The following is a 21,323-nucleotide window of genomic DNA, read 5'->3' on the forward strand; positions in this document are numbered from 1 at the left end:
TGGTTGCTGTGGTTAGATACCACGCGCAATGAGGATTTTGTTAATATCTCCGGTTAATGTCCACCTTAGTTGTCATTTGATTATATTTTTCGGCTTAGAGTGTCATATAGGTTGGAAGATGGGGATGACCTCGCAGCGCGTGTATTCCCAAAAAAGCGTAGAAACGGTCTCCGGTAAAACGGAAATGGACTTCGGTTCTGTTACATTAATTAATATTGGTAATATTAAATAGGCATAATTAAAATTTATTTAATTATAAAATTACACAGGTCCACAAAAAAGCGATGCGTGCTAGGTGTCAGACTATGATTTTCTGGCGTATTTTTTCAGCTAAACACGAATCCGAAGTCAGAATTGGGGGTCAAGCAGCAAATATTCGAGAAAAATCATGACTTAGTACTTTTTTCCGCATGATATTATTATGACATGGTTTTTATTTAATTCTCTCTGTAGTATTCAACAGTAATTTGTAATTACATAGATCCATTGCCTATTGTGGTTTATGTAGGTCTCGCACAGATGCGATAGACTTTTCATTTTTTGCCTTTGACAAAAAACATTAAGTCCGTAAATTGAATCGATACATTTACCGATAGAAACTTGCTACTACAGAATGTTTAGACTACGATGACAACTGCCTTTCAATGGAATGTGTAGAATGATTCGCTAGCTACCATTTTTGGCATCGAAGCCAGTGAAGGTGTACCGTTTTGCAGGGAAGCGCTAGAATATGAACATGATGCCGTAGTGTGTTTGACGCCGAGTTAAGATTGTCCTCGTCAAAGTCGGAAGGCCTTCATCCTTAGCCCTAGGGAGGTATGAGAGATCACTTCTAAGGTGGCTGACTCAGCTGCGATTGGACCACGTATTCTAGCATGCGGAGTTTGTTTATTTTAAAGAATTGCAATGATTTTTCTACTTAATATTTCGCTAGGACTTCTAGTATTTGTGATGATCACGAATGTCTTGGAAATCCCAATGTCTTTTTATTTGTGCAAAATACATAGGGGCAAAGAATCCAAACAAGCTCACAGATTGATTCGTGGCTTCGTATGAAAACCGCTTCGGTATGAAAATTTCTGTTCATCTTAAAAATTTGATCCCTAACTCTGTTTGTTTTATTCCCTATTCTGTCTGTTTTATTCCAAATCTGAAGCATGTACTCACTTCTTAAGAACTTCATAGCGTTCTAAGCCCCTTATTATGAAATATATAAAAAAAGTAAATTCTCAATCCTGTTTATCAATAACTTTAATACTTGGGACAAAAAATAAAGCAACCGTAAGACAATCAAATTTATTGTGTTGATTTCTTAACTATTCAATACACATACAATTTTTTCCAATGCTTTGATTTACAAGAACGTAATATAGTTGTATTGATCCGGAAAAATACCTGCTCTTACTGTTTTTCTACGATTTGTTAATAATGAGATTCAAGCGTAGTGTAAATCTATTCAATAATAATATCTGTATTTGGTAGTTGATTATCTGGTGGTCCAATAATACGAAGATTTCTTAAAATACTATCAATCCAAGTACTGTACAATGAAACCTATACATATAAATACTTATTAGCTTTTGAACAATTCAATAAAGTACTTTTCATAACTTATTTTAAAATAATATTTTTACTTTTGTAAATACTGTGAAATAATTTGGATCACAAATATTTGTCCCTAATCGACGAAGGCTAATCGATACAACTCCATGTAAGTCCCATAGTCGTTCACCAGGTCGTTGTAATACTAATCCACCTCCACTATCTCCATTACAAACTGCAGTTCCGTTCTTCCAGCCAGCACAAAATGTTGTATAAGTTAAATATTTTCTAAAATCTTTGTTCTGGCTTTCTCGGCACTCATTTTCTGAAATTATTTTGACAGTCGTCACACGAAGCTTTTCGCTAAATGTATCATTTTCTGTTATTCCCATTCCTATAATTAAAATAAATAGGAGTTTATTTAAATCGATAGCATCAATTAAATCACTCTGAGAACATACCAGTAACTAAACCCATTTCTTCAGATCTTAAAGACACATCTGAACCTGCACGCCAATCTAAACAAACTGGCTTAACATTGGTAGTTATTATAACTGGTTCATCTAAAATTAAAATTGCAAGATCAGATCCATAATTTCCTTCATGATCTCGATACATTTGCTGTATTTTTATATCTGATACTTTAAGAATTTGAGTCTCTGTATTTTGTTCATTCATAGTATAATTACTCGAAAATCCAGAAAAAACAACACGAATTGTCTCAGGATTTGTTTTCCAAACGCAATGACCAGCTGTTAAAACAGCACGCTCTCCAATTAAAGAGCTACCACAAAAAAATTTCCACTGCCCATTTTCATGTGAAAAAAGTGTCGCGTGCCAAGGCAAACTTTCCTCCGGGGATATTTCCCAACCTTTGACAATCAAAGCTGTTGCTGAAAAATCGTAGTAGGAAAAAATTGTGTTAACTATAATCCATTAATGTATATTTTATATTAATTTATGTCAAGAAAAAAATGAGTCAACATTCCAAATTAGAAAATTTTCAACTTCTATCGGAATATTTCTTTGAAATTGAAGTCACTAGATTCAATTTTATATCAGTTTTTTTTATTTAAGTTACAGATTTAAGCCACTACGGTAACAAAATTTATAGAAAAAAAAGCAATTTTTATAAAAGTTGATGCACACATAGATAAAAATGTGTATATATACGACTAATATCCTTGATAAAAGGAAATGATTTATTCAATAATAAATGAGTAATACCATCTATATGGTATTAAAATTGAATTGTTTTGAATTATTTCGAATGGTTTTTTTCTCAGACCTTATACTCTAGCAATAATAATAATAATATATAAATACATCTGTAAAGCACCTGTGTCGTCACGTATTCCACAGATAGGCTTACATCGTAAAGGAAGCTGACTCCAAGTGCCATCATGAAGACATGTCGTGTAAAAAGCTCCTGATTGTCGTTCATAAAATTCTGAACACTCTAACGTGGCATGAGTACCAACAGGTATAGGTTCTTTGCAAGAGATCCAACCTTGTTTAGGTCCCCATAAAACTTCACAACGTTTTTTCGTTGCGGGTGCATCTAATGATGGACAAGTAATTTTTTGAAACTCTGAAAACATAATTAATTGTATAAGAAATCATAAAATATGTTAAGGGGACATCCCATAACGAATCACTGAAATCGTAACACTCCTGTAGCTTCCCATCTCTAGCAAAAAACAACAAAAAATTACTCCACTTTTTGGATCTTAAAAGTATTTCAGATTTAACCGTTGAAATGTGAATTTTCTGAACCAATTTCGAACCGGAAATCAATCAAATTTCAGCCGTTTTGCCTTGGAAGCTTATTAGCACAGCAATCTTAATAAATTGAACTAATAACGATTTACTGTGGAACAATTAACTACCTGCAAAAAAATGATCAGGCCTGATCATACCTGTCGATGCCTGTTCATATCTGTTCATGTCTGAACCGTTAAATATGCTCAGGCCGGATCATACTTGCCCATGCCTGTTCATGTCTAAAGCGTTAAATACGCTCAGGCCTGATCATACCTGTCCATGTCTGTTCATGCCTGTTCATATCTGTTCATGCCTATTCATGTCTGATCCAGCCTGATAAACGGGATTAAATTTAAAATCTTAGTTATAATTAAATATAACTAACTTAGTTATAATTATATATAGCTAACGTAGTTATAGTTATATATAACTTATATATAATTGCATACAACTATAAAATTTTGTCGACCAAAAATCTATCATGTATAAGATATAAAATTTTGTTGACTAAGAATCTATCACGTATAAGATTTTTATTACTTAAAGTTCATACGAAACTTACTTTTTAAGTCAATCTCTTAGGTCAACGGGTAGCGGGTTAAACTTTCGAGCGCAAGGTCCACGGTTCAAATTCTGCACAAGCCCGAATTTTTTTTTTTATTTATAGAAATAATTATATATAATTGTATATAGCTATACAGAATTATATATAATTATATAGGGCCATTTTTTCCCTATAATGTTTTTACCTAGATGGGCATGAACAGACATGAACATACCTGATTAGACCTGAACATGCCTGGCCAGGTTTGGTCAGACCCGGTCATTTGTCATATCTCATCAGACCTGAAGATTCATACCTGTTCATATCTGATTATTTTTTCCCGGGTATGGATTAAATGAACTTTTTATCACGGTAAAACTAATATGATCCGTCCTCAGTCTCCAATTCACGACCTTCAAATTTATCAACCAGCAAATTATCCGTTGCACCAATGCACTTATATTAACTATATGGAATTCTAATTAAACGAAGGAAACCAAGGACAACAGCTCTCTGCATCCACGAAGCCATGAACTCAATTTGCAACGAACAAGTTAGTATTTTAGCTAACGTAGATAAATAAAACTGTTTTATCGCTCCAAGAACGCTAACAATGAACAGGACAAGCTTGACACTGTTACCTGTTGAGAGTTTGTAAATTTCAAACAGAGGATCCTGATATATCTGTCGCTTGTGCTTTGCTTCAACCGTGATATTATACTTACCAGGTACTGCAAACTCGACGATATAAATGCCACGGGTGGTTTGATGGAAAAATACAAGATCAGGTTTGTTATGGTCAATTTTCTGAGTTATTGCAAATACCACGTTCTGATAAATCCGGCAATGGGCATTCTTAACGGCTTGCGGAATATCTCTTGGCTGGTAAGACAGTATAGATGTCCTATCGTTAACGTTCGTATGACAATGATGATAATAAAGCCCTCATAGAGCAGCATAATGATGATGGACTATGCATTCCTAACTCGCACAGGAGATGTTGACAGGAGATGAATGAGCGTCTCAGGATGTTGCTTACATACCCTGCACAATGTGTCAGGTAGCTGTATCTGCAGCACTTTAATAGGGTATTCGAGGATGTTAATGATACTGTCTTGGCAAGCAAAAATATACTCGCGGGAAAAGACTCAACCTCCCTCGTCAACTGCTGCCATCGAAGAAGATAAGCGGAATTTAATTCTCTAGGGTTGCTACTATCAAGATCCTCAGTATTTTGTCATTTTCAGTGAGTTAGTTAATTTGCAGCTGGACGGGCACCCATTATACATTACCTCTTGTGATGTTTTGATAACTACTTTTCACGCTCCCCCTATGAAAAAGTGAGTATTAAAAATATTTATCATAGATGCCTATTGTCTCTATTAGACGCTAACATAACCAACCATCTCCATAGCAACCGTTACCAAGACCAACCATATGTACAACAACCGTTGCCATGACAGTAGTCTTAATTGTTGCATCAAGCCGTTATCAATTCTCTGGAACTATAGATATCTATAAATAAATTTGTCAACATTCGTCGACTTTCTCTCTCTCTCTCTCTCTCTCTCTCTTAAGCATTTCGTACATAAGCATTTCGTTTTTTTTTATTTCTCTGTCTTAAGAACTGTTTCTAGTGTATTTTGCCTCCGGGCATTTTCTGTTTTAGAATTGATGCGAGCTCTAAATTGCAATTTACAAGCTGATATGTTAATCATTTATTTATTTCTTGTGGATTGTTGGATTTTTAAATTTAAAAGTCTCTCATCATCGAAGAGGTTAGGTTTTAGTATATTTATAGGGAAGTGAACTGATAGACTCATTAACATTAATTTGATGGCCTTAGTGACAGTTGTCGATAAATCAGGTTTCATCAGTCTGTCGTTTCCTTCGTCGGGGTATTATCATCAGTACACCAACTTCGGCCAAATTAACATCAAATTGTTATAAGTAAATTTGATTCTTAGATAACCTTGCATAGCTTATTGACTCTGTAGTGATTGTGTTATGCCATTAGTGAGTGATATTTGTATTAAATGCAAGAGACCTGTCAAATCTTCAGTAAACTATAATATCTGTCGGCGAAGTTTCCATCCAGGTTCAAGCAAGGGATTACATAAAAAGCAGACCTATCTCAGATTCTTGTAGAAAGCAGTTTAATCATCTCTTGGAAAATTTAGATATAAATTCAACTACAAGGTTGAGAAGATTGAACTCTCAAAAATCCATCGGTTCAAGTACATCTTCAGTCTCAAGCTTCAAGTCTGTGTGCTCTTCTCCGCTTGATCATACATCTCCATCTCGTGCGTCAACCTCTCGGAATTCGTTCCGAGAGTCTCCAGTTACACCAACTGCTCTGTTGACTCCCAGTACTGATTCAGTTTTTTTATCACCCTTTAATTCACCAACAATGTCACGTTACCTACAGATTGGTCCAAAAAGTCGTTGGATGAAAAAATAACAGCTCTGATGGAAAAATTTGATAGTTCAGAGGTGGCAACAAATCAGAAACTTGAGGAATTGAGCAATAAATTGAGTGATTTGCAAGTTTTGCAGGTTGCTACTGCTAATAAGTTGACGTGGTTACCAGCTGTTGTCCAGACTAACACGGAGTCTATCTCCAACCTCAGTTCGGATATTGCACAGTTAAAGGAGGCGAGGAAAACTGAGCTAAATTCAGTCTATGAAAGACTGTCAGATATTGAAAAAACAGCAACTATGCCTTCTGCTCCTTCTGAAATTCTAGTAAATGCCTCTGAGCTAGTGATCTCAGGTGTTAGTGACTCAGTAGCTAACAAATTATCACCTTCGAAAATTCCGTCTGCTGTTTGTAATGCTTTAGAGTTACCAAATTTGGTCAGTCATGTTCTGAGTACGCGTAAATTTGAAAATAAAAATAAATCTAGGCAGGATAAGACTGACTGTCATTCTTATCTTGTTGACTTGGAGTAATCTCGAGTATGTGACTTTATTATCTCCTCGAAACTTAAGTCAAAAAATCTGCTGGCTAAAACTGTGTTTCTGGCTTGTGTTGATAAAAATTCCAAAGGTGCTATTTATGTTAATGAGTTTCTACGGCCGGAGGTACATAAGCTGCTACTTAAAACAAAAAAGAAAGCTAAACTAAAAAAATTTAAGTATGCTTGGGGGACAAGTGGTCAGATTTACGTGAAGAAGGATGATGGTTCTGAAAATTTAGAATAAACTGTTTCTCTGATCTTGCTAAGCTCGATTAACAGTTAATTAATTCAACTAATAACTCAACTGGAAAAATTACTTCATCATTAAATGTACTTAGTTTGAATATAAATAGCCTTAGTGGTCATACTGCTCAATTCTTGAATTTAATTTGTGATACTAAACCGGACATTATTATCCTTGTTGAGTCCTGGTTGAAACCTTTGCACGATAGCAGTATTTTTTTATTAAATGGCTACAATCTTATCCGAAGAGATCGAATCCTAAAAAATTCAGATAATGGTCGTTACATCCAGGGAGGTGGAGTGGCCTGTCTTGTCCATGAGTCCTTACTAATCAAGGTTTTGTATATTTCTACTTCTGGTCATTTAAACCAACCAGAGTATTTGATAGCTGATGTCACTCTATTCTCTGGTTCCCACCTTTTTATTATCCTGCATTTATAGAAGACCCAAAGGACTATTCCTCAACGAATTTTTTGACATCTACTCAAAACTTGCTCCAAATTTCAATAATATTATTATAGCTAGCGATTTAAATTTTAATTTATTGGATGATAGCTACACTGTAAGACACTTGAAAGACTTCATTTCAGAATCATCATTGTTCTGTGTGCCTTTTGGTGCTACTTTCCATAAAAATAATCATGATTCCTGATTGGATGACATTTTGCTAGACAGTGATAGTAAATTAGTTTCATTTTCTAAATCTGATTCTCCGTCCATTGATGGCCATGATTATTTATTTTGTGAGTACAAGTTAAATTGCTCAAAACCAGCATCGAAGAAAATTACGTATAGAAATTTTAGAAATTGCGATCATCAAGTCCTCTCAAGTACTTTGATGAATTCTCTAAAAATTGAAAATAGTGTACTGGAAAACTCAGATCCTAATGAATTACTGAATACCTTCAAATCTAATGTTCTGTCTTCCTTGGATTTGGTTGCACCAGAAATCACGAAGAATTTAGTTCGTCATAGTAATCCCTGGTTTGCAAAGGAATTAAAAGAAAAGTGTAAAGAGCGTGACGAGATTTATAAGAAAGCTAGGAGAAATCAGGATCCAAATCTGCTTGCTCTTTTCGAAATTAGACGAAAAAATCTAAAAGCCGAGTCGAATCTTGCTCGTGAAGAATATTTGAAAACTACTCTTGCTAATTCCTCACATGGTTCATCTATTTGCAGTAAGCTCAAACATCTTGGATTAAGTAAGTCAAATCCTTCATCACCCTCTAAACTTCTTTGACGCTTTTAAACTGAATGAATATTATGCAAACATAGTGAGAAAACACACACTTTGCAGTAAAAATTTCGTTGATTTGCTGTCCATAGACTATTCGAGACAAGTTGAGTGTTCATTTAAGTGGACCAAGATCGATATCGTTGATGTTAATGAGGCATAACATATTACTCTCTCTAAATGTAAAGGGAAAAGTCCTGATGGATTGGATTTAAGATGGCTATGGTATCACCTTCCACAAATTTCATTATTTCTTACTGCTTTATTTAATAGATCTCTTGTTACTGGAAATTTTCCTAACATTTGGAAAGTTATTTTCATAATTCCTTTGATCAAGACTTCACTTTAAAGTTTTTGAAAGAATCATTACTAATCAAGTGACAACCTATCCGGAGGACAATGAACTACTTGATCCTTTTCAATCTGGATTCAGGAAACACCATCGCACACAATCGGCCTTATTAAGGCTTACTGATGATATTAGACAGGCAATGGACAAGAATAAACTTCCTATAATAGTCTTATTTGATCTGAATAAAGCTTTTGACTATGTTGATCATAAAATCATCTTAATTACGTTATTTGAGCTTGGATTTTCAGTGGGAAAAATTGTTTAGTTTTTCTCTTATTTATACAATCGCTCTCAGTTAATCTTGAATGATCTCGGGACTCCAATTCAGCTCCTCATAACTTCATCTGGGATTCCTCAAGGTTCTGTCCTGGGTCCAATCCTGTTTTTAATTGTCATGAATTTTGTAGTCAGATGGTTAGTGTTTTGTAATCATGGTGTGTTTGCTGATGAAAAATATATCTACTTACACTTTTTTTTGTATCGACTCCATGAGGCAATCAGACAGGTCAATGTTGATGCACAATCAGTTGCAAATTGGGTAAAGAAGCATAGCTTGGAGATAAACTTGTCTAAAACCAAAACAATGATTTTGGGGTCGAATAGCAAATTAAAGCAACTGAGTGATTTTGATTTGTCGCCGATCATTATAGATGGTATCATAATTCCACATGTTGATGCAACTAAGTGCTTGGGACTGCATATTAGCAGGAACTTAAGTTGGAATCATCATGTCACACAAATAGTCAGCAAGGTAAATTAAGCTCTGCATTGTCTGCAAGTTCGTAAGAACATCTTCTCAACTGACATAAGGAAGTTATTGGTATTAGCAACTATCTTGTCACTTGTTGATTATTGTTCAGTCGTACTTGTTGACTCAACATCTGAAAATGACTTAAAACTTCAACGTGCAATAAATTGCTCAGTTAGATTTATTTCTAATCTTAGAAAAGATGAGCATATAGCACCTTATCGACGAGAACTGGGATTGCTATCAGTGAAATATCGTCGAATGTTTTTAATGAGTTGTTATTTCTATAAAATACTTCAAGTTGGAAAACCCAAGCACCTGCGAAATTTGTTTATCGAAGAGACTTACAGACTTCCGCTTTTTGCTACAACCTTCATGGAACGCTCATTCCAAGTGAATGTTTCACGTTTGTGGTAAGAATTACCTAGACAGATCGTCAGATTTTCTAGTATTAAAGTGTTCAAAACTAGAGTCTTTGACTACTTTTTAAAATTAGATCATTAATGTCATTAATGTAAAAGTGGGCAATCTTGTTGATAAATATTATATGAGTCTAGGTGTTCAAAATTATAAATTTTGTTCTTTTATAAGCTGCTATTAGTTGAATAATTTTTTAGCTTTCTAGCTGTCTTATATTGGAAACTGACACGGAGGCGTGGCCTAAAAAACATAGCGGACGAGTGTTACACTTTTAAATACGTAACCCATGTTATAATAGGACTACTTAAGGTAGTTTACTCGCAAATCGACATTTCTTAGAAATGCGATGAAATTGAAACATGAGATTAACAAAAATGTCTTACATTTAATAAAAAAAAAAAAAAAAATTTTTTTAACCGATTATAAAACGAGATATTAACAATCAAAAAGTGCATAATTAACATACTGGTGATCTACCAAGTATAAAAAAATGTACAGTTTCCTGAATATTTTTAAAACGGTTCTTACTACTTTTTTAAAGAACTTATACACTGGTAAATAAAAAAATTAGAATTTTTGGACCGATTTGTTGAAAAAATATTGATTTTTAAAATATAAATAATTTCAAAACACTTGACGTGTGGTGGGGTACAGCAATCACAACTCGGCAACGTTGCAGTCGTCATACTTAACGCTTGGAATTCCAAATGTCAGTTTGTTATGTTAAACTGTGAACATCAATGTACTGTAGGTTGAAAACTTATATTAAAATTTTTTGAAATAATTTTTATGAATATTAACCATTAATTCAATGATATTAAACAAACGTAAAAATTCTTTTTTGATACTAACTTACATTAACGATGGCTTTTCCGATAGCTTTACAGTCCTGAAAGATTATGATACCGAAAGTATCAGACGTTCGACAATTTTGTAATTTTTATAAGCGAATAATTACTAGTAAGTAGGAAAAAATAATTAAAATATGTACAAAAATTTTTGACATGATTTTTTTCCCGACAAACATTTTATTTGTTCAAAAAAAAAAAAAAAATATTGTTTAATGTCTACTACTTTCACTTCCATGAAAAATTAATGTGAGGTAATTGAAACTCAGAAAAATTACAACAAATTTCCATATTTTTATTTATTATAAGTAACTCAATAGTTAAAATAAATATGAATTTATTAATCTTGCTGCATACAATAAAATAATATCATAAAATTTATTTTCAAATCAATCATTCAATAAATTTTTTTCAACAATAAATAAATAAATAATCCCAAATTCTCTATTACCGATTATACGTTATACTAAGTGATTACAGTGCATAGTGATTAAAGAAATAAATCATGCTATATTTTTACTTTTAACTTAAGAAAGCATTAATTTTTTTTAATACTCGCGAATCTTTGGTAATACCTGGCTTACCACTATTTTTTTTACTAAATAATACGTTCTTGATTCCTGTAATACCTATTTCTTTATAAGTATCTTTTAAATCTTCGAAAGTTATGCATTCGTATGCAATCCTTTTAATCATTATATCCAAAGTAACACCTTTTAAAGGTTCCAAAGATGGCAATACTATTTTTTTCATGACAGAATCGTTATAAATCACGCAATTTTTCTTCATCAAATCTTCAGTCAAATACGTTTTTGATATCTTTTAAAATATTTCAACGTCATATATTGCTTCATGAAAATTTTAAGTTGGTTGTACTTGTAAAAAGTCACTTATTAACTTTTCAAGCTTAAATAAATCTGGTCCTTTGTGATTTGAAAAGCGTTTTTTTAAAAGACTTACAGTATCTGAAACTCCAGCAATTTTTTGAAAGTCTTCTATCATTGATGAATTTATAATAGCTCGAAGAAGATGAGATGAATCAAAACGTGCGTTATGCGCGACAAGTATGCAAGATTTAGATGAAAAGTTCAAAAATTGCAGCAATGAAATTGACGCTTCTTTTAAGGTGATAGACTGTACTAATTTACCATATAAATATAAATTACCATTGATATTTACTAACCCTGTTAGTTTAAATGCCTGGTGATCAATCGGCTGCGTTGGTTTAATATACACATTAAATGTTTTTTCTTTAAATTTCGCTGCTATTTGCAAAATGTCTGATGTGCTTGAAAATCCAGATGTTTCTATGTCAAAATACACTAAGCCGCAATTGTCAGACGTAATAACAACATTACGCAATTTACTATACAGTGTTTTAGTGTTAATATTAACATTATTATAGTCTATGCTCATCAAAAGTCCACAATTTGATTGATACTGTAGTCCTTCTTGTCTTTCCTTATTTTGTCGGGAAGCTTCTTTATTCTTTGCCAATAAATTTCGCCGTTTTTTGGCTTCCGGTAGTTTAGCTCTTGCTGCTCTTTGTTTTGTTATTTTATCTTGTGTTGCCATATATAATGCTGTATGCTTTCCTGGGGATACTGACAATATCTTGTTTACTCCTAACAAATGACTATCCCCTTCATTTTTCGTAGCAACAGCACTTGCTACTCAATAACAACTGGATTCACTGAGACTGTAACAATGATTTTTAGGAGCTTTATGAGCAACAATGTTGTTAATGCTTTTATTAGCTTGACTAGAAGCTGTAACAGCAAATTTTGGAGCATTATTTGCAAACTTATTGAAAAGTTCTTTTAATTCTAAGTAAATCTCATAACCTTGTAGTTTCTGTGTATGAGGCTTTGAATCATTATCAGCATTAGTACGGCACCAATTTCCACAATTTTAATGATGATCAAAGAAATGATCAGGAAGATTACAGAGAGTATTGGCAAGAATAGTTGCGTCTTCATTACACGTTTTAACAGCATAGCCAAAACATCTTTTGATATGAGGGATAGTTGAAGGTTTTGTTATTTCTTTAAACTTTTTTTCATATTTATTAATGACTCATTGAAATGCTTGTATAAATGATTAGTATCTGCAAACTTATAAGTATGGGCTTCGGATTCAGTACGAACTGCTGCTATTGTTGAGCTGTCCTCATCACCGACTAAAACGCGCACTGTGAGTCCCGCTTTCTTCAATATCTCGCTGTGATTCACTAATTCAACACCAACGCTAGCTTCCGTAGCTTTAGCGCTTCCATTATGATTTTTTCAGCAATCACGGTCCTTTTTGCGGATGCCCTTTATCACAGAGCTTACATTTGCGATTACGAACTCCAAAATCTAAAATCTTTCCACTTCAGAATCCTATAATAGAGCCATAACGATTTAAACTATTGTAGCTTTTGCCGTTGCCCCGTTTACTCCAACCCATGTCATAAGAAGTAATAATATCGAAAACTTGTGCTACTGCTGAGTCAAAGCTTCTAGTAGCTTCAGAGGAGAGATTATTATTATTTAAATTTAGAGAGTTAATAGTTTTTAAAGTAGTATAGTGAAGGTACAGATCATCAAAGACATCTTGAGGCCTAAAAGAAAAGTTTAGGAAAAGTAAATGTTTAAGAACTGGATATAGTTTACAGTGGATATAATTTAAAAATAACGTTAATTCATTTTTATTTCTATTTTTACTCATTGTATTTTATTCATTAATAACATTATTTTTTTTCAATCGTTATAACATTGACAAATTTAAGTAAAAATTAATTCTCTGAGAATACAAATGAAAAAGTTTGTTAAATTAATTTTTGTAGAATTTAATAAGAGATTATTAACATGATTAATATTATTGCCAGTTCTAGTTAATTATAAAATATTTACAAATGCTCAAACAATAAACTCATCAGCTATTGAAAGCCACTAGTTCTCATAATTGTTCTATACAAAATATCACAGAAACTGAATATTTTTACAAAGTTTTTGATGTTCCATTGATAACAAACATTCAAATAAATTTTCATTTATTCTCAGTGATATTATTTTCAGATTTATGTACCAATAAATAAAAGTCTTACAATTTTGTTTTCAATTCGTCTAATTTATCAATGATAAGTTGACGTTCTTCTGCTTTTGTCTTTTCCAGCTTCTTCTATTGCTGGGCCATTGTCTCGTTCATATCTTTTGTATAGATTCCACGATATTGGAGGAATATTTATCGAAGCAAGTAATTTATTTAGAGCAGTACAACCAAAACCATAATGAACAGGACCGTGAAATAATATAAAAGATTCAAATTATAAAAAAAAAAAAAAAAGAAAATATTACTATGCAAACTATTTTATATTCTTAAATAAATATATTGATAAAAAATTTTTATTAACTTACCTAGAACTGCTTTTGTGTTGACATCTGAATGCTTAACCTCACTTTTTGTAAGATGAATTTTACCAGTAGGTACTAATGTGATAACATTACAATCCTCACATTCAACATTCAAAACAGAATTGAGTCCCAGGCGTTTTTCATGAGTTATTTTTTCAAGCAATAAAACTTTACTGCACAAACAACATTTTAAATTTTTTGCTATCTCTTGTAATTCTACAAAACGTCGATCACTGCACACACTTTATAATTTTTTTGCATTATGCATAGCAACAATTGCTTGTTTCCGCTTATCAAGGACCTTTTTCTTCGCAAATTTTCCTTTATGTCGCAATTGATCCTTATTAAAAGGCATTTTTTAATTTTGTTTTTAGTTTAACCAAAAAAAGGTGATCATATGTAATTGTCAACAATCACAAACTGTATCTATATTCAAACCACACTATATAAATATTACTACCTATACGTTAAATCTATAGACCATTCGATATGAATATTTGCGGCGTTGCCACATTTATTATATTCGTCAGTGTGATTGTATTAGTGTGTATCCGTATATTTAAAACTAAAATGTATTGGATACAGTCACTTACAAAAATGAAATATTCTGGTATCGGGTATCTCTAACTTTTTGTAGTTACGGTTACGCTATACTTTTGGCTACGAATGTCGCGAGTGAATTACCTTAACAAAATGTTAATAAATTTATCAGATATCTTATCTTGAACTGTAAAAAACCCAAAACACAAAAATATACATGACACCGAACGAATTTAAGCTGTTGGTCATTCAATAAAGTGTGGAATAAACTGTGAAAAAAGCGATTAAAATACTACCGTAGTTACCGCGCATTGCATCCAAATGAGTCATGTAACAGAAAACCCCTATGAAATCAATACCAAAATATCTAAGATAATTTCAATAACTTGTTCTTGTAATAAAATATTCATTTACTTAAAATAAACTAAAAACCATGGTTTTGGTTTTTAATTTATAGGTTAAACTTTACAAACGTACCTGGCAATATAAAATAATCGATTTTTTTGAATGGTAAAGAGCAAACTTTCATGTGAGGAGTTACTTCATTTAATTTTAATAACTTCTTCCACGCTTTTAATTTATCAACTGTTTCAAAATTACTAAAATAATTTTCTAATAGCACTAAACGATCACCATCCTTCGGAAACTTGCGGGACACAATGTTTTAATTTTCATTTGCTTCACTCTGAGAATCTCTAACTGCTTATCATACTTTACTTTTTGTCTTTTTACTTTCTGTGAATATTCCAATTTCCATTTCAATATTTAATTCTTAATAATTTCTTGTAGAAAAATTATTTCTTGTATTTACAGCATGCATTTACTGTGTATTTACCCGACTTTTGTAACACATCATTAGTTTGATTTTTCACCACGAGACTGCGTGACCCCGTTTGTCAGTTCCTATTTAAAAAAGTAATTTAGTTTATTAGTTGAATCAAAGTAACGTAATTTCTCATTTGAATTTTGTTTTTAGTCTATGTACTTATATTATCTTGTCATTAGACTTGGTATTTGTCAATTCTATTGTATTTGATATTGCCATTTGGCCTGTGCCTTGACATTAATAAATAATTTAATCAATCAATTTCTCTCTCTCTCTCTCTCTCTCTCTGTGAGTATTAAAGTGTCACGTAAATTTTGATCCGTATTTAAGAACAATGTACTTTGTTGTGTGCCTTCGGGCGTTTTTTATTTTGTAGATTTCTTCAAGCAAAAAGTGCAGGCCTTGTGTTTTGGTGCTTGGTTCCAGTGATAAGACTTTTACTAATTAACTATTCAATTAATTAAACTCTGGAGGGATCTTTAAGTTTATCAGTCGTCTCTCTTTCAACCAACGTCTCTTTCTCAGTCATTCGACGCATGCACAGTGAGTAACCATCTGTTTGGATTAGACATACGGAGCGGCTATTGTTTTCTCACTTTTACTCCGCTAGAATTACACGCTAGTGACACCACACTACTAGTGATGGATAACTTGGAAGCTGTGGAACCCACTTTATCACCTGTCTCACCTTCTGGCTCTGATTCTTCGTCCAAATCATCTGATTCTTGGAAGAGAACTCGTGCTACAGACGAAAAGAGTATCGATCCGCCAACTAAAAAACCTGCTGCCAACAAGATTACTCTAGCAGCTGTTATGTTAGGCATTAACTCTATTAACATGACCCTCAAGGAACATGGTACTTTGCTCAGAAATGTGCCTGAGATCAAATCTAACGTTAAAAAGTTCTCTGCTGACATTTCTGATTTAAAACAAACCACAGCAAAGCTTCAAACTGACAATGTCTCCATTAAGGAATCTCTTGCTGATGTCATGAGCAGGCTGCGAAAATTGGAAGCAGCAAGTAATAGTACTGGCACTGCATCTACCCACCGTGGCTTTTCTACCAGTTGTATCAGTCATGATCAAGCACAACTATTGTGCCATGTTAACTCTGTGCTCACTATGTTGAATATCGCATTGGTTCCTGGTAAAATTGTCAGTGTGAGACACTTGTCCAAACGTACTCCTGCTGAGTCTTCAACTAGTGCATCTAGCTGTACAGTGTCTAATAACCAGAGTCGTTCCACCATTGCTGTGACGTGTTCCAAGCAAGCAACTGTGTTCAAGGTCATCTCGGCTAAGAAGAAGTATGGGTCGCTCAATTGAACTGCTCTAAAACCTCAGCCTAACATTGCTTCTTCTCTCATCTCAGTGCCTACTACTAGCTTTAACATATATGTTAATGAGCTTCTTTCTAGCAGAACCTTCAAGTTGCTTAGTGGAGCAAAAAAAAGTGCTAAAACCAGCTGGCTTTACATATATTTAGTCCAGAAATGACTCAGTTTTTGTAAAAAAAAGATGATAACTCTTTAATTCAGGTTGTAAACACTGGGGACATTGCTAAGATACGTGATGACTGTTTAAAGAGAATTTGAACTAACTTCCCGTCCATTACTTGGTGTTGTCAGCAGCACAGATTCACCTACTACCAATGCATTGCTTCGAGTATGTCATCTGAATGCCAACTCTCTCAGAGTTGATCTGGATGAACTTCGGACTTTCCTTGATTTCAACAGCTTGTATCATATCATTGCAGTCACTGAAACTTGACTCGATAATCATATTCCTGACTCTGCTGTTAGTCTGCCGGGGTACAATTTAGTCAGAAATGATCGCAACGTTCATGGGGGTGACATTGCTTTATACTACCACGCTTCTGTATTCTTGAAAGTCATCCTCAAGCCTGCGATTGTCTGGACTGGTCAACCTAGTTCACGGGAATATATGACTTGTGCTCTCTATCCAAAGGGGCCAATTACCTATTTTTATTGTTATTGTTTATCGGCCTCCACATTCACCATTTGGTGACCTTGCTACTACCCTTGGATCTGCTATTGATGGATATAGCCAGAAACTGATACTTAGGGATTTCGATGGTCATTAACTGAGTGATACCGCAGATGCTATGAGACTGAAACTGGCAGCCGATTACTAGCAGCCAAACTGGAAATAACAGGGACGAAAAAATAGTGGGGCCCCGTGGTAAAAAAATTTTTAAATTTAGCAATTCGACGGCAGATGGCAGGCGTAGAATAATGTAGAAATATTGTTTTTAATGTTCCTTCTTGAAATTCAGTTTTTTTTATCAGTTTCTAAAAAGTCTAGTTATATATATATATATATATATATAGGAAAAAAAATTTTATGCCACATTTATATTTTGAAAAATTTCTTAGGGCAAGTAAAAAATTTTTTGCGGCGAGTAAAAATTTTTTGCTCCAAAATTTCTGCGAAATTTCATTGTAATTAAAATTTGGAATTCAAGTTTATTGTATATTTATTTTATTGTTCTCTAATTCTCAAATTTTGAAAACTGAAGTGGAAGCGATAACATTTTTTTCTTCAAATATTCTATTTTGCTCAACATTAGAGCTGTATATTACTTTTTTTTATTCTGCTATATAAACGATCAGAAGGGCTGTTTCAGCAGACAATTTTATTTAGATAAAATTTTTTAATGAAAAATTAAAAAAAATCATGTCAATTTACAAACATAGTGCAATTTTTGTTTTTTTGGGTAACCCCTCATTGATTGCGTAATGAACGTTGAACCACTTTTTTTACACTTTAATTTGTTTCTTGTATTTGTTTCAAAGAAAATTTAATACTTTTTTTGACTTCTATAAAGATTTGAGTGCAAGTCATAAGTATTAAAAATATTTCAGACAAATAGTAAAGTTTAAATATTCGAGACAAAGTACAAAAAAGCGGCACCGCACCAATCGATGCAAGTGAGTGTTGGAGTTTTCTTTCTAACTGCAGTGCTACCCAGTATTATTCCTGTCTCCAATTCTGTCGGTTTTACAGCAGATTTTGTTATTTTTATAAAATAAATTTATTAAAAAAAAAAAACTCACAGTTTAAAATGTTATTATAGAAAATTTTTTTTAAAATGAGGTAGAAGCACAGAAATTGTTGGTTTCAACTTAGCAACATCGCATTAAATTCAACACTCACCGTGCAATTAAAGTCGTTTGGAAAAATCACGCGATCCTTAATATTCAAAAGTCGATTTATTCTATCTATGTTTCAACTTTTTTCAATCAATTTAAACATATGACACAAGATACTTTGTTTGTAAAAATTAAAATATCTTACGAGATTTTGGAATCTTAAGTTTAAAGGGTAAAGTCTACCGATTTTCAATTCAATGTCATTCACGGAAAGATAGTCCCGTTTATTTTTTTGAGTGTGAGAAAAAGGTCTGGTGGCGTTTCCCCTATCAAAAAAATTTTACACATAACTATATATAAAATAAGACACAAAGTTTGGAAAATCCAAATGTGCATGTCTTTAGCACTCATTTTATTCACGTAAATTATTGAAATTTGAAGTTTGTATGTATTCATTAATTTATTAAAATTATTTTTGAAGAGAAACTTTTTTCGACGTGACTCAAGGGTAACTCAGATTTTTTTTTCTGACGAAAGTAACGCTCAGTATTCTATAGTCTGTTTAGATAATTTCCGCTATTTAAAAAAATCGCTATAAAATAAAAATTGAGTTTATGTTTTGTTTTTTCTCAAAAAGTTACTGTGAAAAATTAATTCTCCAAACGATTTTCCAAAATTTTCATTTTAACAACAATTTTTTTACAATCAAAATTTTAAGTACTTATTTTAATTAAAAAATAGATTTCGAAACAACCACTGAAGATAAATTAATAAAATTCACAGGATTTATTGTAGAATATTAATATATTATCAAAATATCATTAGCTTAAGATTATTGATTAATTATCCTATTGTTAATTAACTTTCAAGTAAACAAATCGAAATTTCATTGACTTCTTGGTAAAAAAATGAAGTTCTTTTTCATCATGCGTTACTTATTAAAGTTTAAGACCCATAAAGAAAATTTCACTGCTCTCGATTAGTTTAAACAATATGAATTTATTTATTATCACGCGTGAGGTGCTGGGCGCTCTCAGTTCAGTGCGCGGCCGAGCGTCTCAGGCTATATTGCAGCTTCAGTCAGTCATAATTAAAAATAACAATTAAAAATATTGTTATTATACAATTTTTATTTTATTAAACAATATCATGAATAGAACGATAAAATAATTTTTTATTATTAAACTGAAACAGAGAAAACTATCTCATAATTAATGAATTATTATTAACTTATAATTAATAAATCAGTTATTTATTATTTAATAATAATCGAGAAAAACTTTCAAGTTTAATTATTAGTTAGTTTTTCTCGATAAGTATTAAATAATAATTAATTGATTTATTAATTATAAGTTAATAACAATTCATTAATTATGAGATAGTTTTCTCTGTTTCAGTTTAATTATAAAAAATTATTTAATCTTATTATTTATGATATTGTTTAAAAAAATAAAAATTGTTTAATAATAATATTTTTGATTGTTATTTTTAATTATGACTGACTGAAGCTGCATTATAGCCTGAGACGCTTGGCCGCGCACTGAACTGAGAGTGCCCAGCACCTCACGCGTGATAATAAATAAATTCATATTGTTTAAACTAATCGAGAGCAGTAAAATTATCTTTATGGGTCTTAAACTTTAATAAATAACGCATGATGAAAAAGAACTTCATTTTGTCACCCAGAAGTCAATGAAATTTCGATTTGTTTACTTTAAAGTTAATTAACAATAGGATAATTAATAAATAATTTTAAGCTATTAATATTTTAATAATATATTGATATTCGACAATAAATCCTGTGAATTTTATTTATTTATCTTTAATGGTTGTTTTGAAATCAATATTTTAATCTAAAGTACTCGAAATTTCCATTGTGAAAAAAATTGTTGTTAAAATAAAAATTTTGAAAAATTGTTTGGGGGATAAATTTTTCATGGTGACTACTTAAGAAAAAAATACAAAGACTTAATTCTTATGATCAAGTGGAGAAGGGGGGGGGGGTGTCCACTGGACGTGATCTTACTCAAATTAAAAAAAAAATTTTTTAATTTTTTTGCTGACTTTTCGATTTTTATAAATAAATACAATCGTAACGTTAATATGCATTTATAAAATATTATATTTATCCTCACAGATTCCAATGATCAATGGCGCCGTTTTATACTTTAAATCAAGTAGAAATTGAAAAAAAATTTGAATTCTACTTTGCCGTGTCTAGACCGACGTTTGATCCAATGTCGTACGCACCCTACTTCTGCATTTTTTGGTGATTGTCGGTCGAAAATGTAGTATTTTACATCACCCGCCCTCTAGGTTTAAAACTATGCGGTAATGAGTTGAAATGAAGTTCCATTTAAAATTTTAACAAATATCGTTTGTTTGGTTAATCGGAATAGCAAGTGGATGGCTGGTACGTGTGTGTATAACGTATCAGTGTATTCTTACTGCGCTCTTTCTTTGAAGACGTCGGAGGCTATTAATATTTTTATTTAATTTTGCGGTAAGTACTTTTCTTAATTCTTTCACACATATTTTCATTTATCATACTGTCATCTTAAATCTAATGAATATTAATTGAGTAATTATAAAATGTATGGTGTTGTCCTTACCATTGATAACGTTTAATTTGTAACCTCAACTTTTATGTATAATCTTCTTGTGCTTAAGCTATTCAATTTTTTAAAATAATTTTGCAAGTAAAACTCAGTCTGCTATAAACGACTTGTATTTTTCTAAGATGAATAAACTAACTTCAAAAAATATTGATCTTGAATTATCATTTCGTCATTTT

The 21,323-nt window shown here is 32.2% G+C and overlaps 2 protein-coding genes across 2 annotated transcripts; both read right to left on the reverse strand.

Moving 5' to 3' along the window:
• Window positions 1–1,452: 1,452 nt before the first annotated feature.
• Window positions 1,453–3,489, reverse strand: LOC103573786 (limulus clotting factor C-like). The gene is made up of 5 exons (XM_053742639.1): window positions 3,462–3,489; window positions 2,882–3,133; window positions 2,004–2,435; window positions 1,635–1,936; window positions 1,453–1,554 (listed from the first exon to the last, which is right to left on the reverse strand). Exons 1-5 carry the CDS (start codon window positions 3,487–3,489, stop codon window positions 1,453–1,455), a joined length of 1,116 nt encoding a protein of 371 aa, XP_053598614.1.
• Window positions 3,490–11,516: 8,027 nt separating this feature from the next.
• LOC128668838 (uncharacterized) lies at window positions 11,517–12,230 on the reverse strand. Its single transcript, XM_053742640.1, has one exon. It carries the CDS (start codon window positions 12,228–12,230, stop codon window positions 11,517–11,519), a length of 714 nt encoding a protein of 237 aa, XP_053598615.1.
• Between the last annotated feature and the right edge of the window lie 9,093 nt (window positions 12,231–21,323).

The sequence above is a fragment of the Microplitis demolitor genome, chromosome 10, assembly GCF_026212275.2.
Source record: "Microplitis demolitor isolate Queensland-Clemson2020A chromosome 10, iyMicDemo2.1a, whole genome shotgun sequence".
Taxonomy (NCBI): domain Eukaryota; kingdom Metazoa; phylum Arthropoda; class Insecta; order Hymenoptera; family Braconidae; genus Microplitis; species Microplitis demolitor.

Excerpts from the sequence above, each read along its gene's own strand:
- LOC128668838 (XM_053742640.1), bottom strand. The coding sequence starts at position 12,230 with ATGGCAACACAAGATAAAATAACAAAACAAAGAGCAGCAAGAGCTAAA.
- LOC103573786 (XM_053742639.1), bottom strand. The coding sequence starts at position 3,489 with ATGAACAGATATGAACAGGCATCGACAG. Across the intron at positions 3,134-3,461 it reads ATATGAACAGGCATCGACAG|AGTTTCAAAAAATTACTTGT; the intron begins GTATGATCAGGC and ends TTATGTTTTCAG. Across the intron at positions 1,555-1,634 it reads ATTTCACAGTATTTACAAAA|GTTTCATTGTACAGTACTTG; the intron begins GTAAAAATATTA and ends TTATATGTATAG.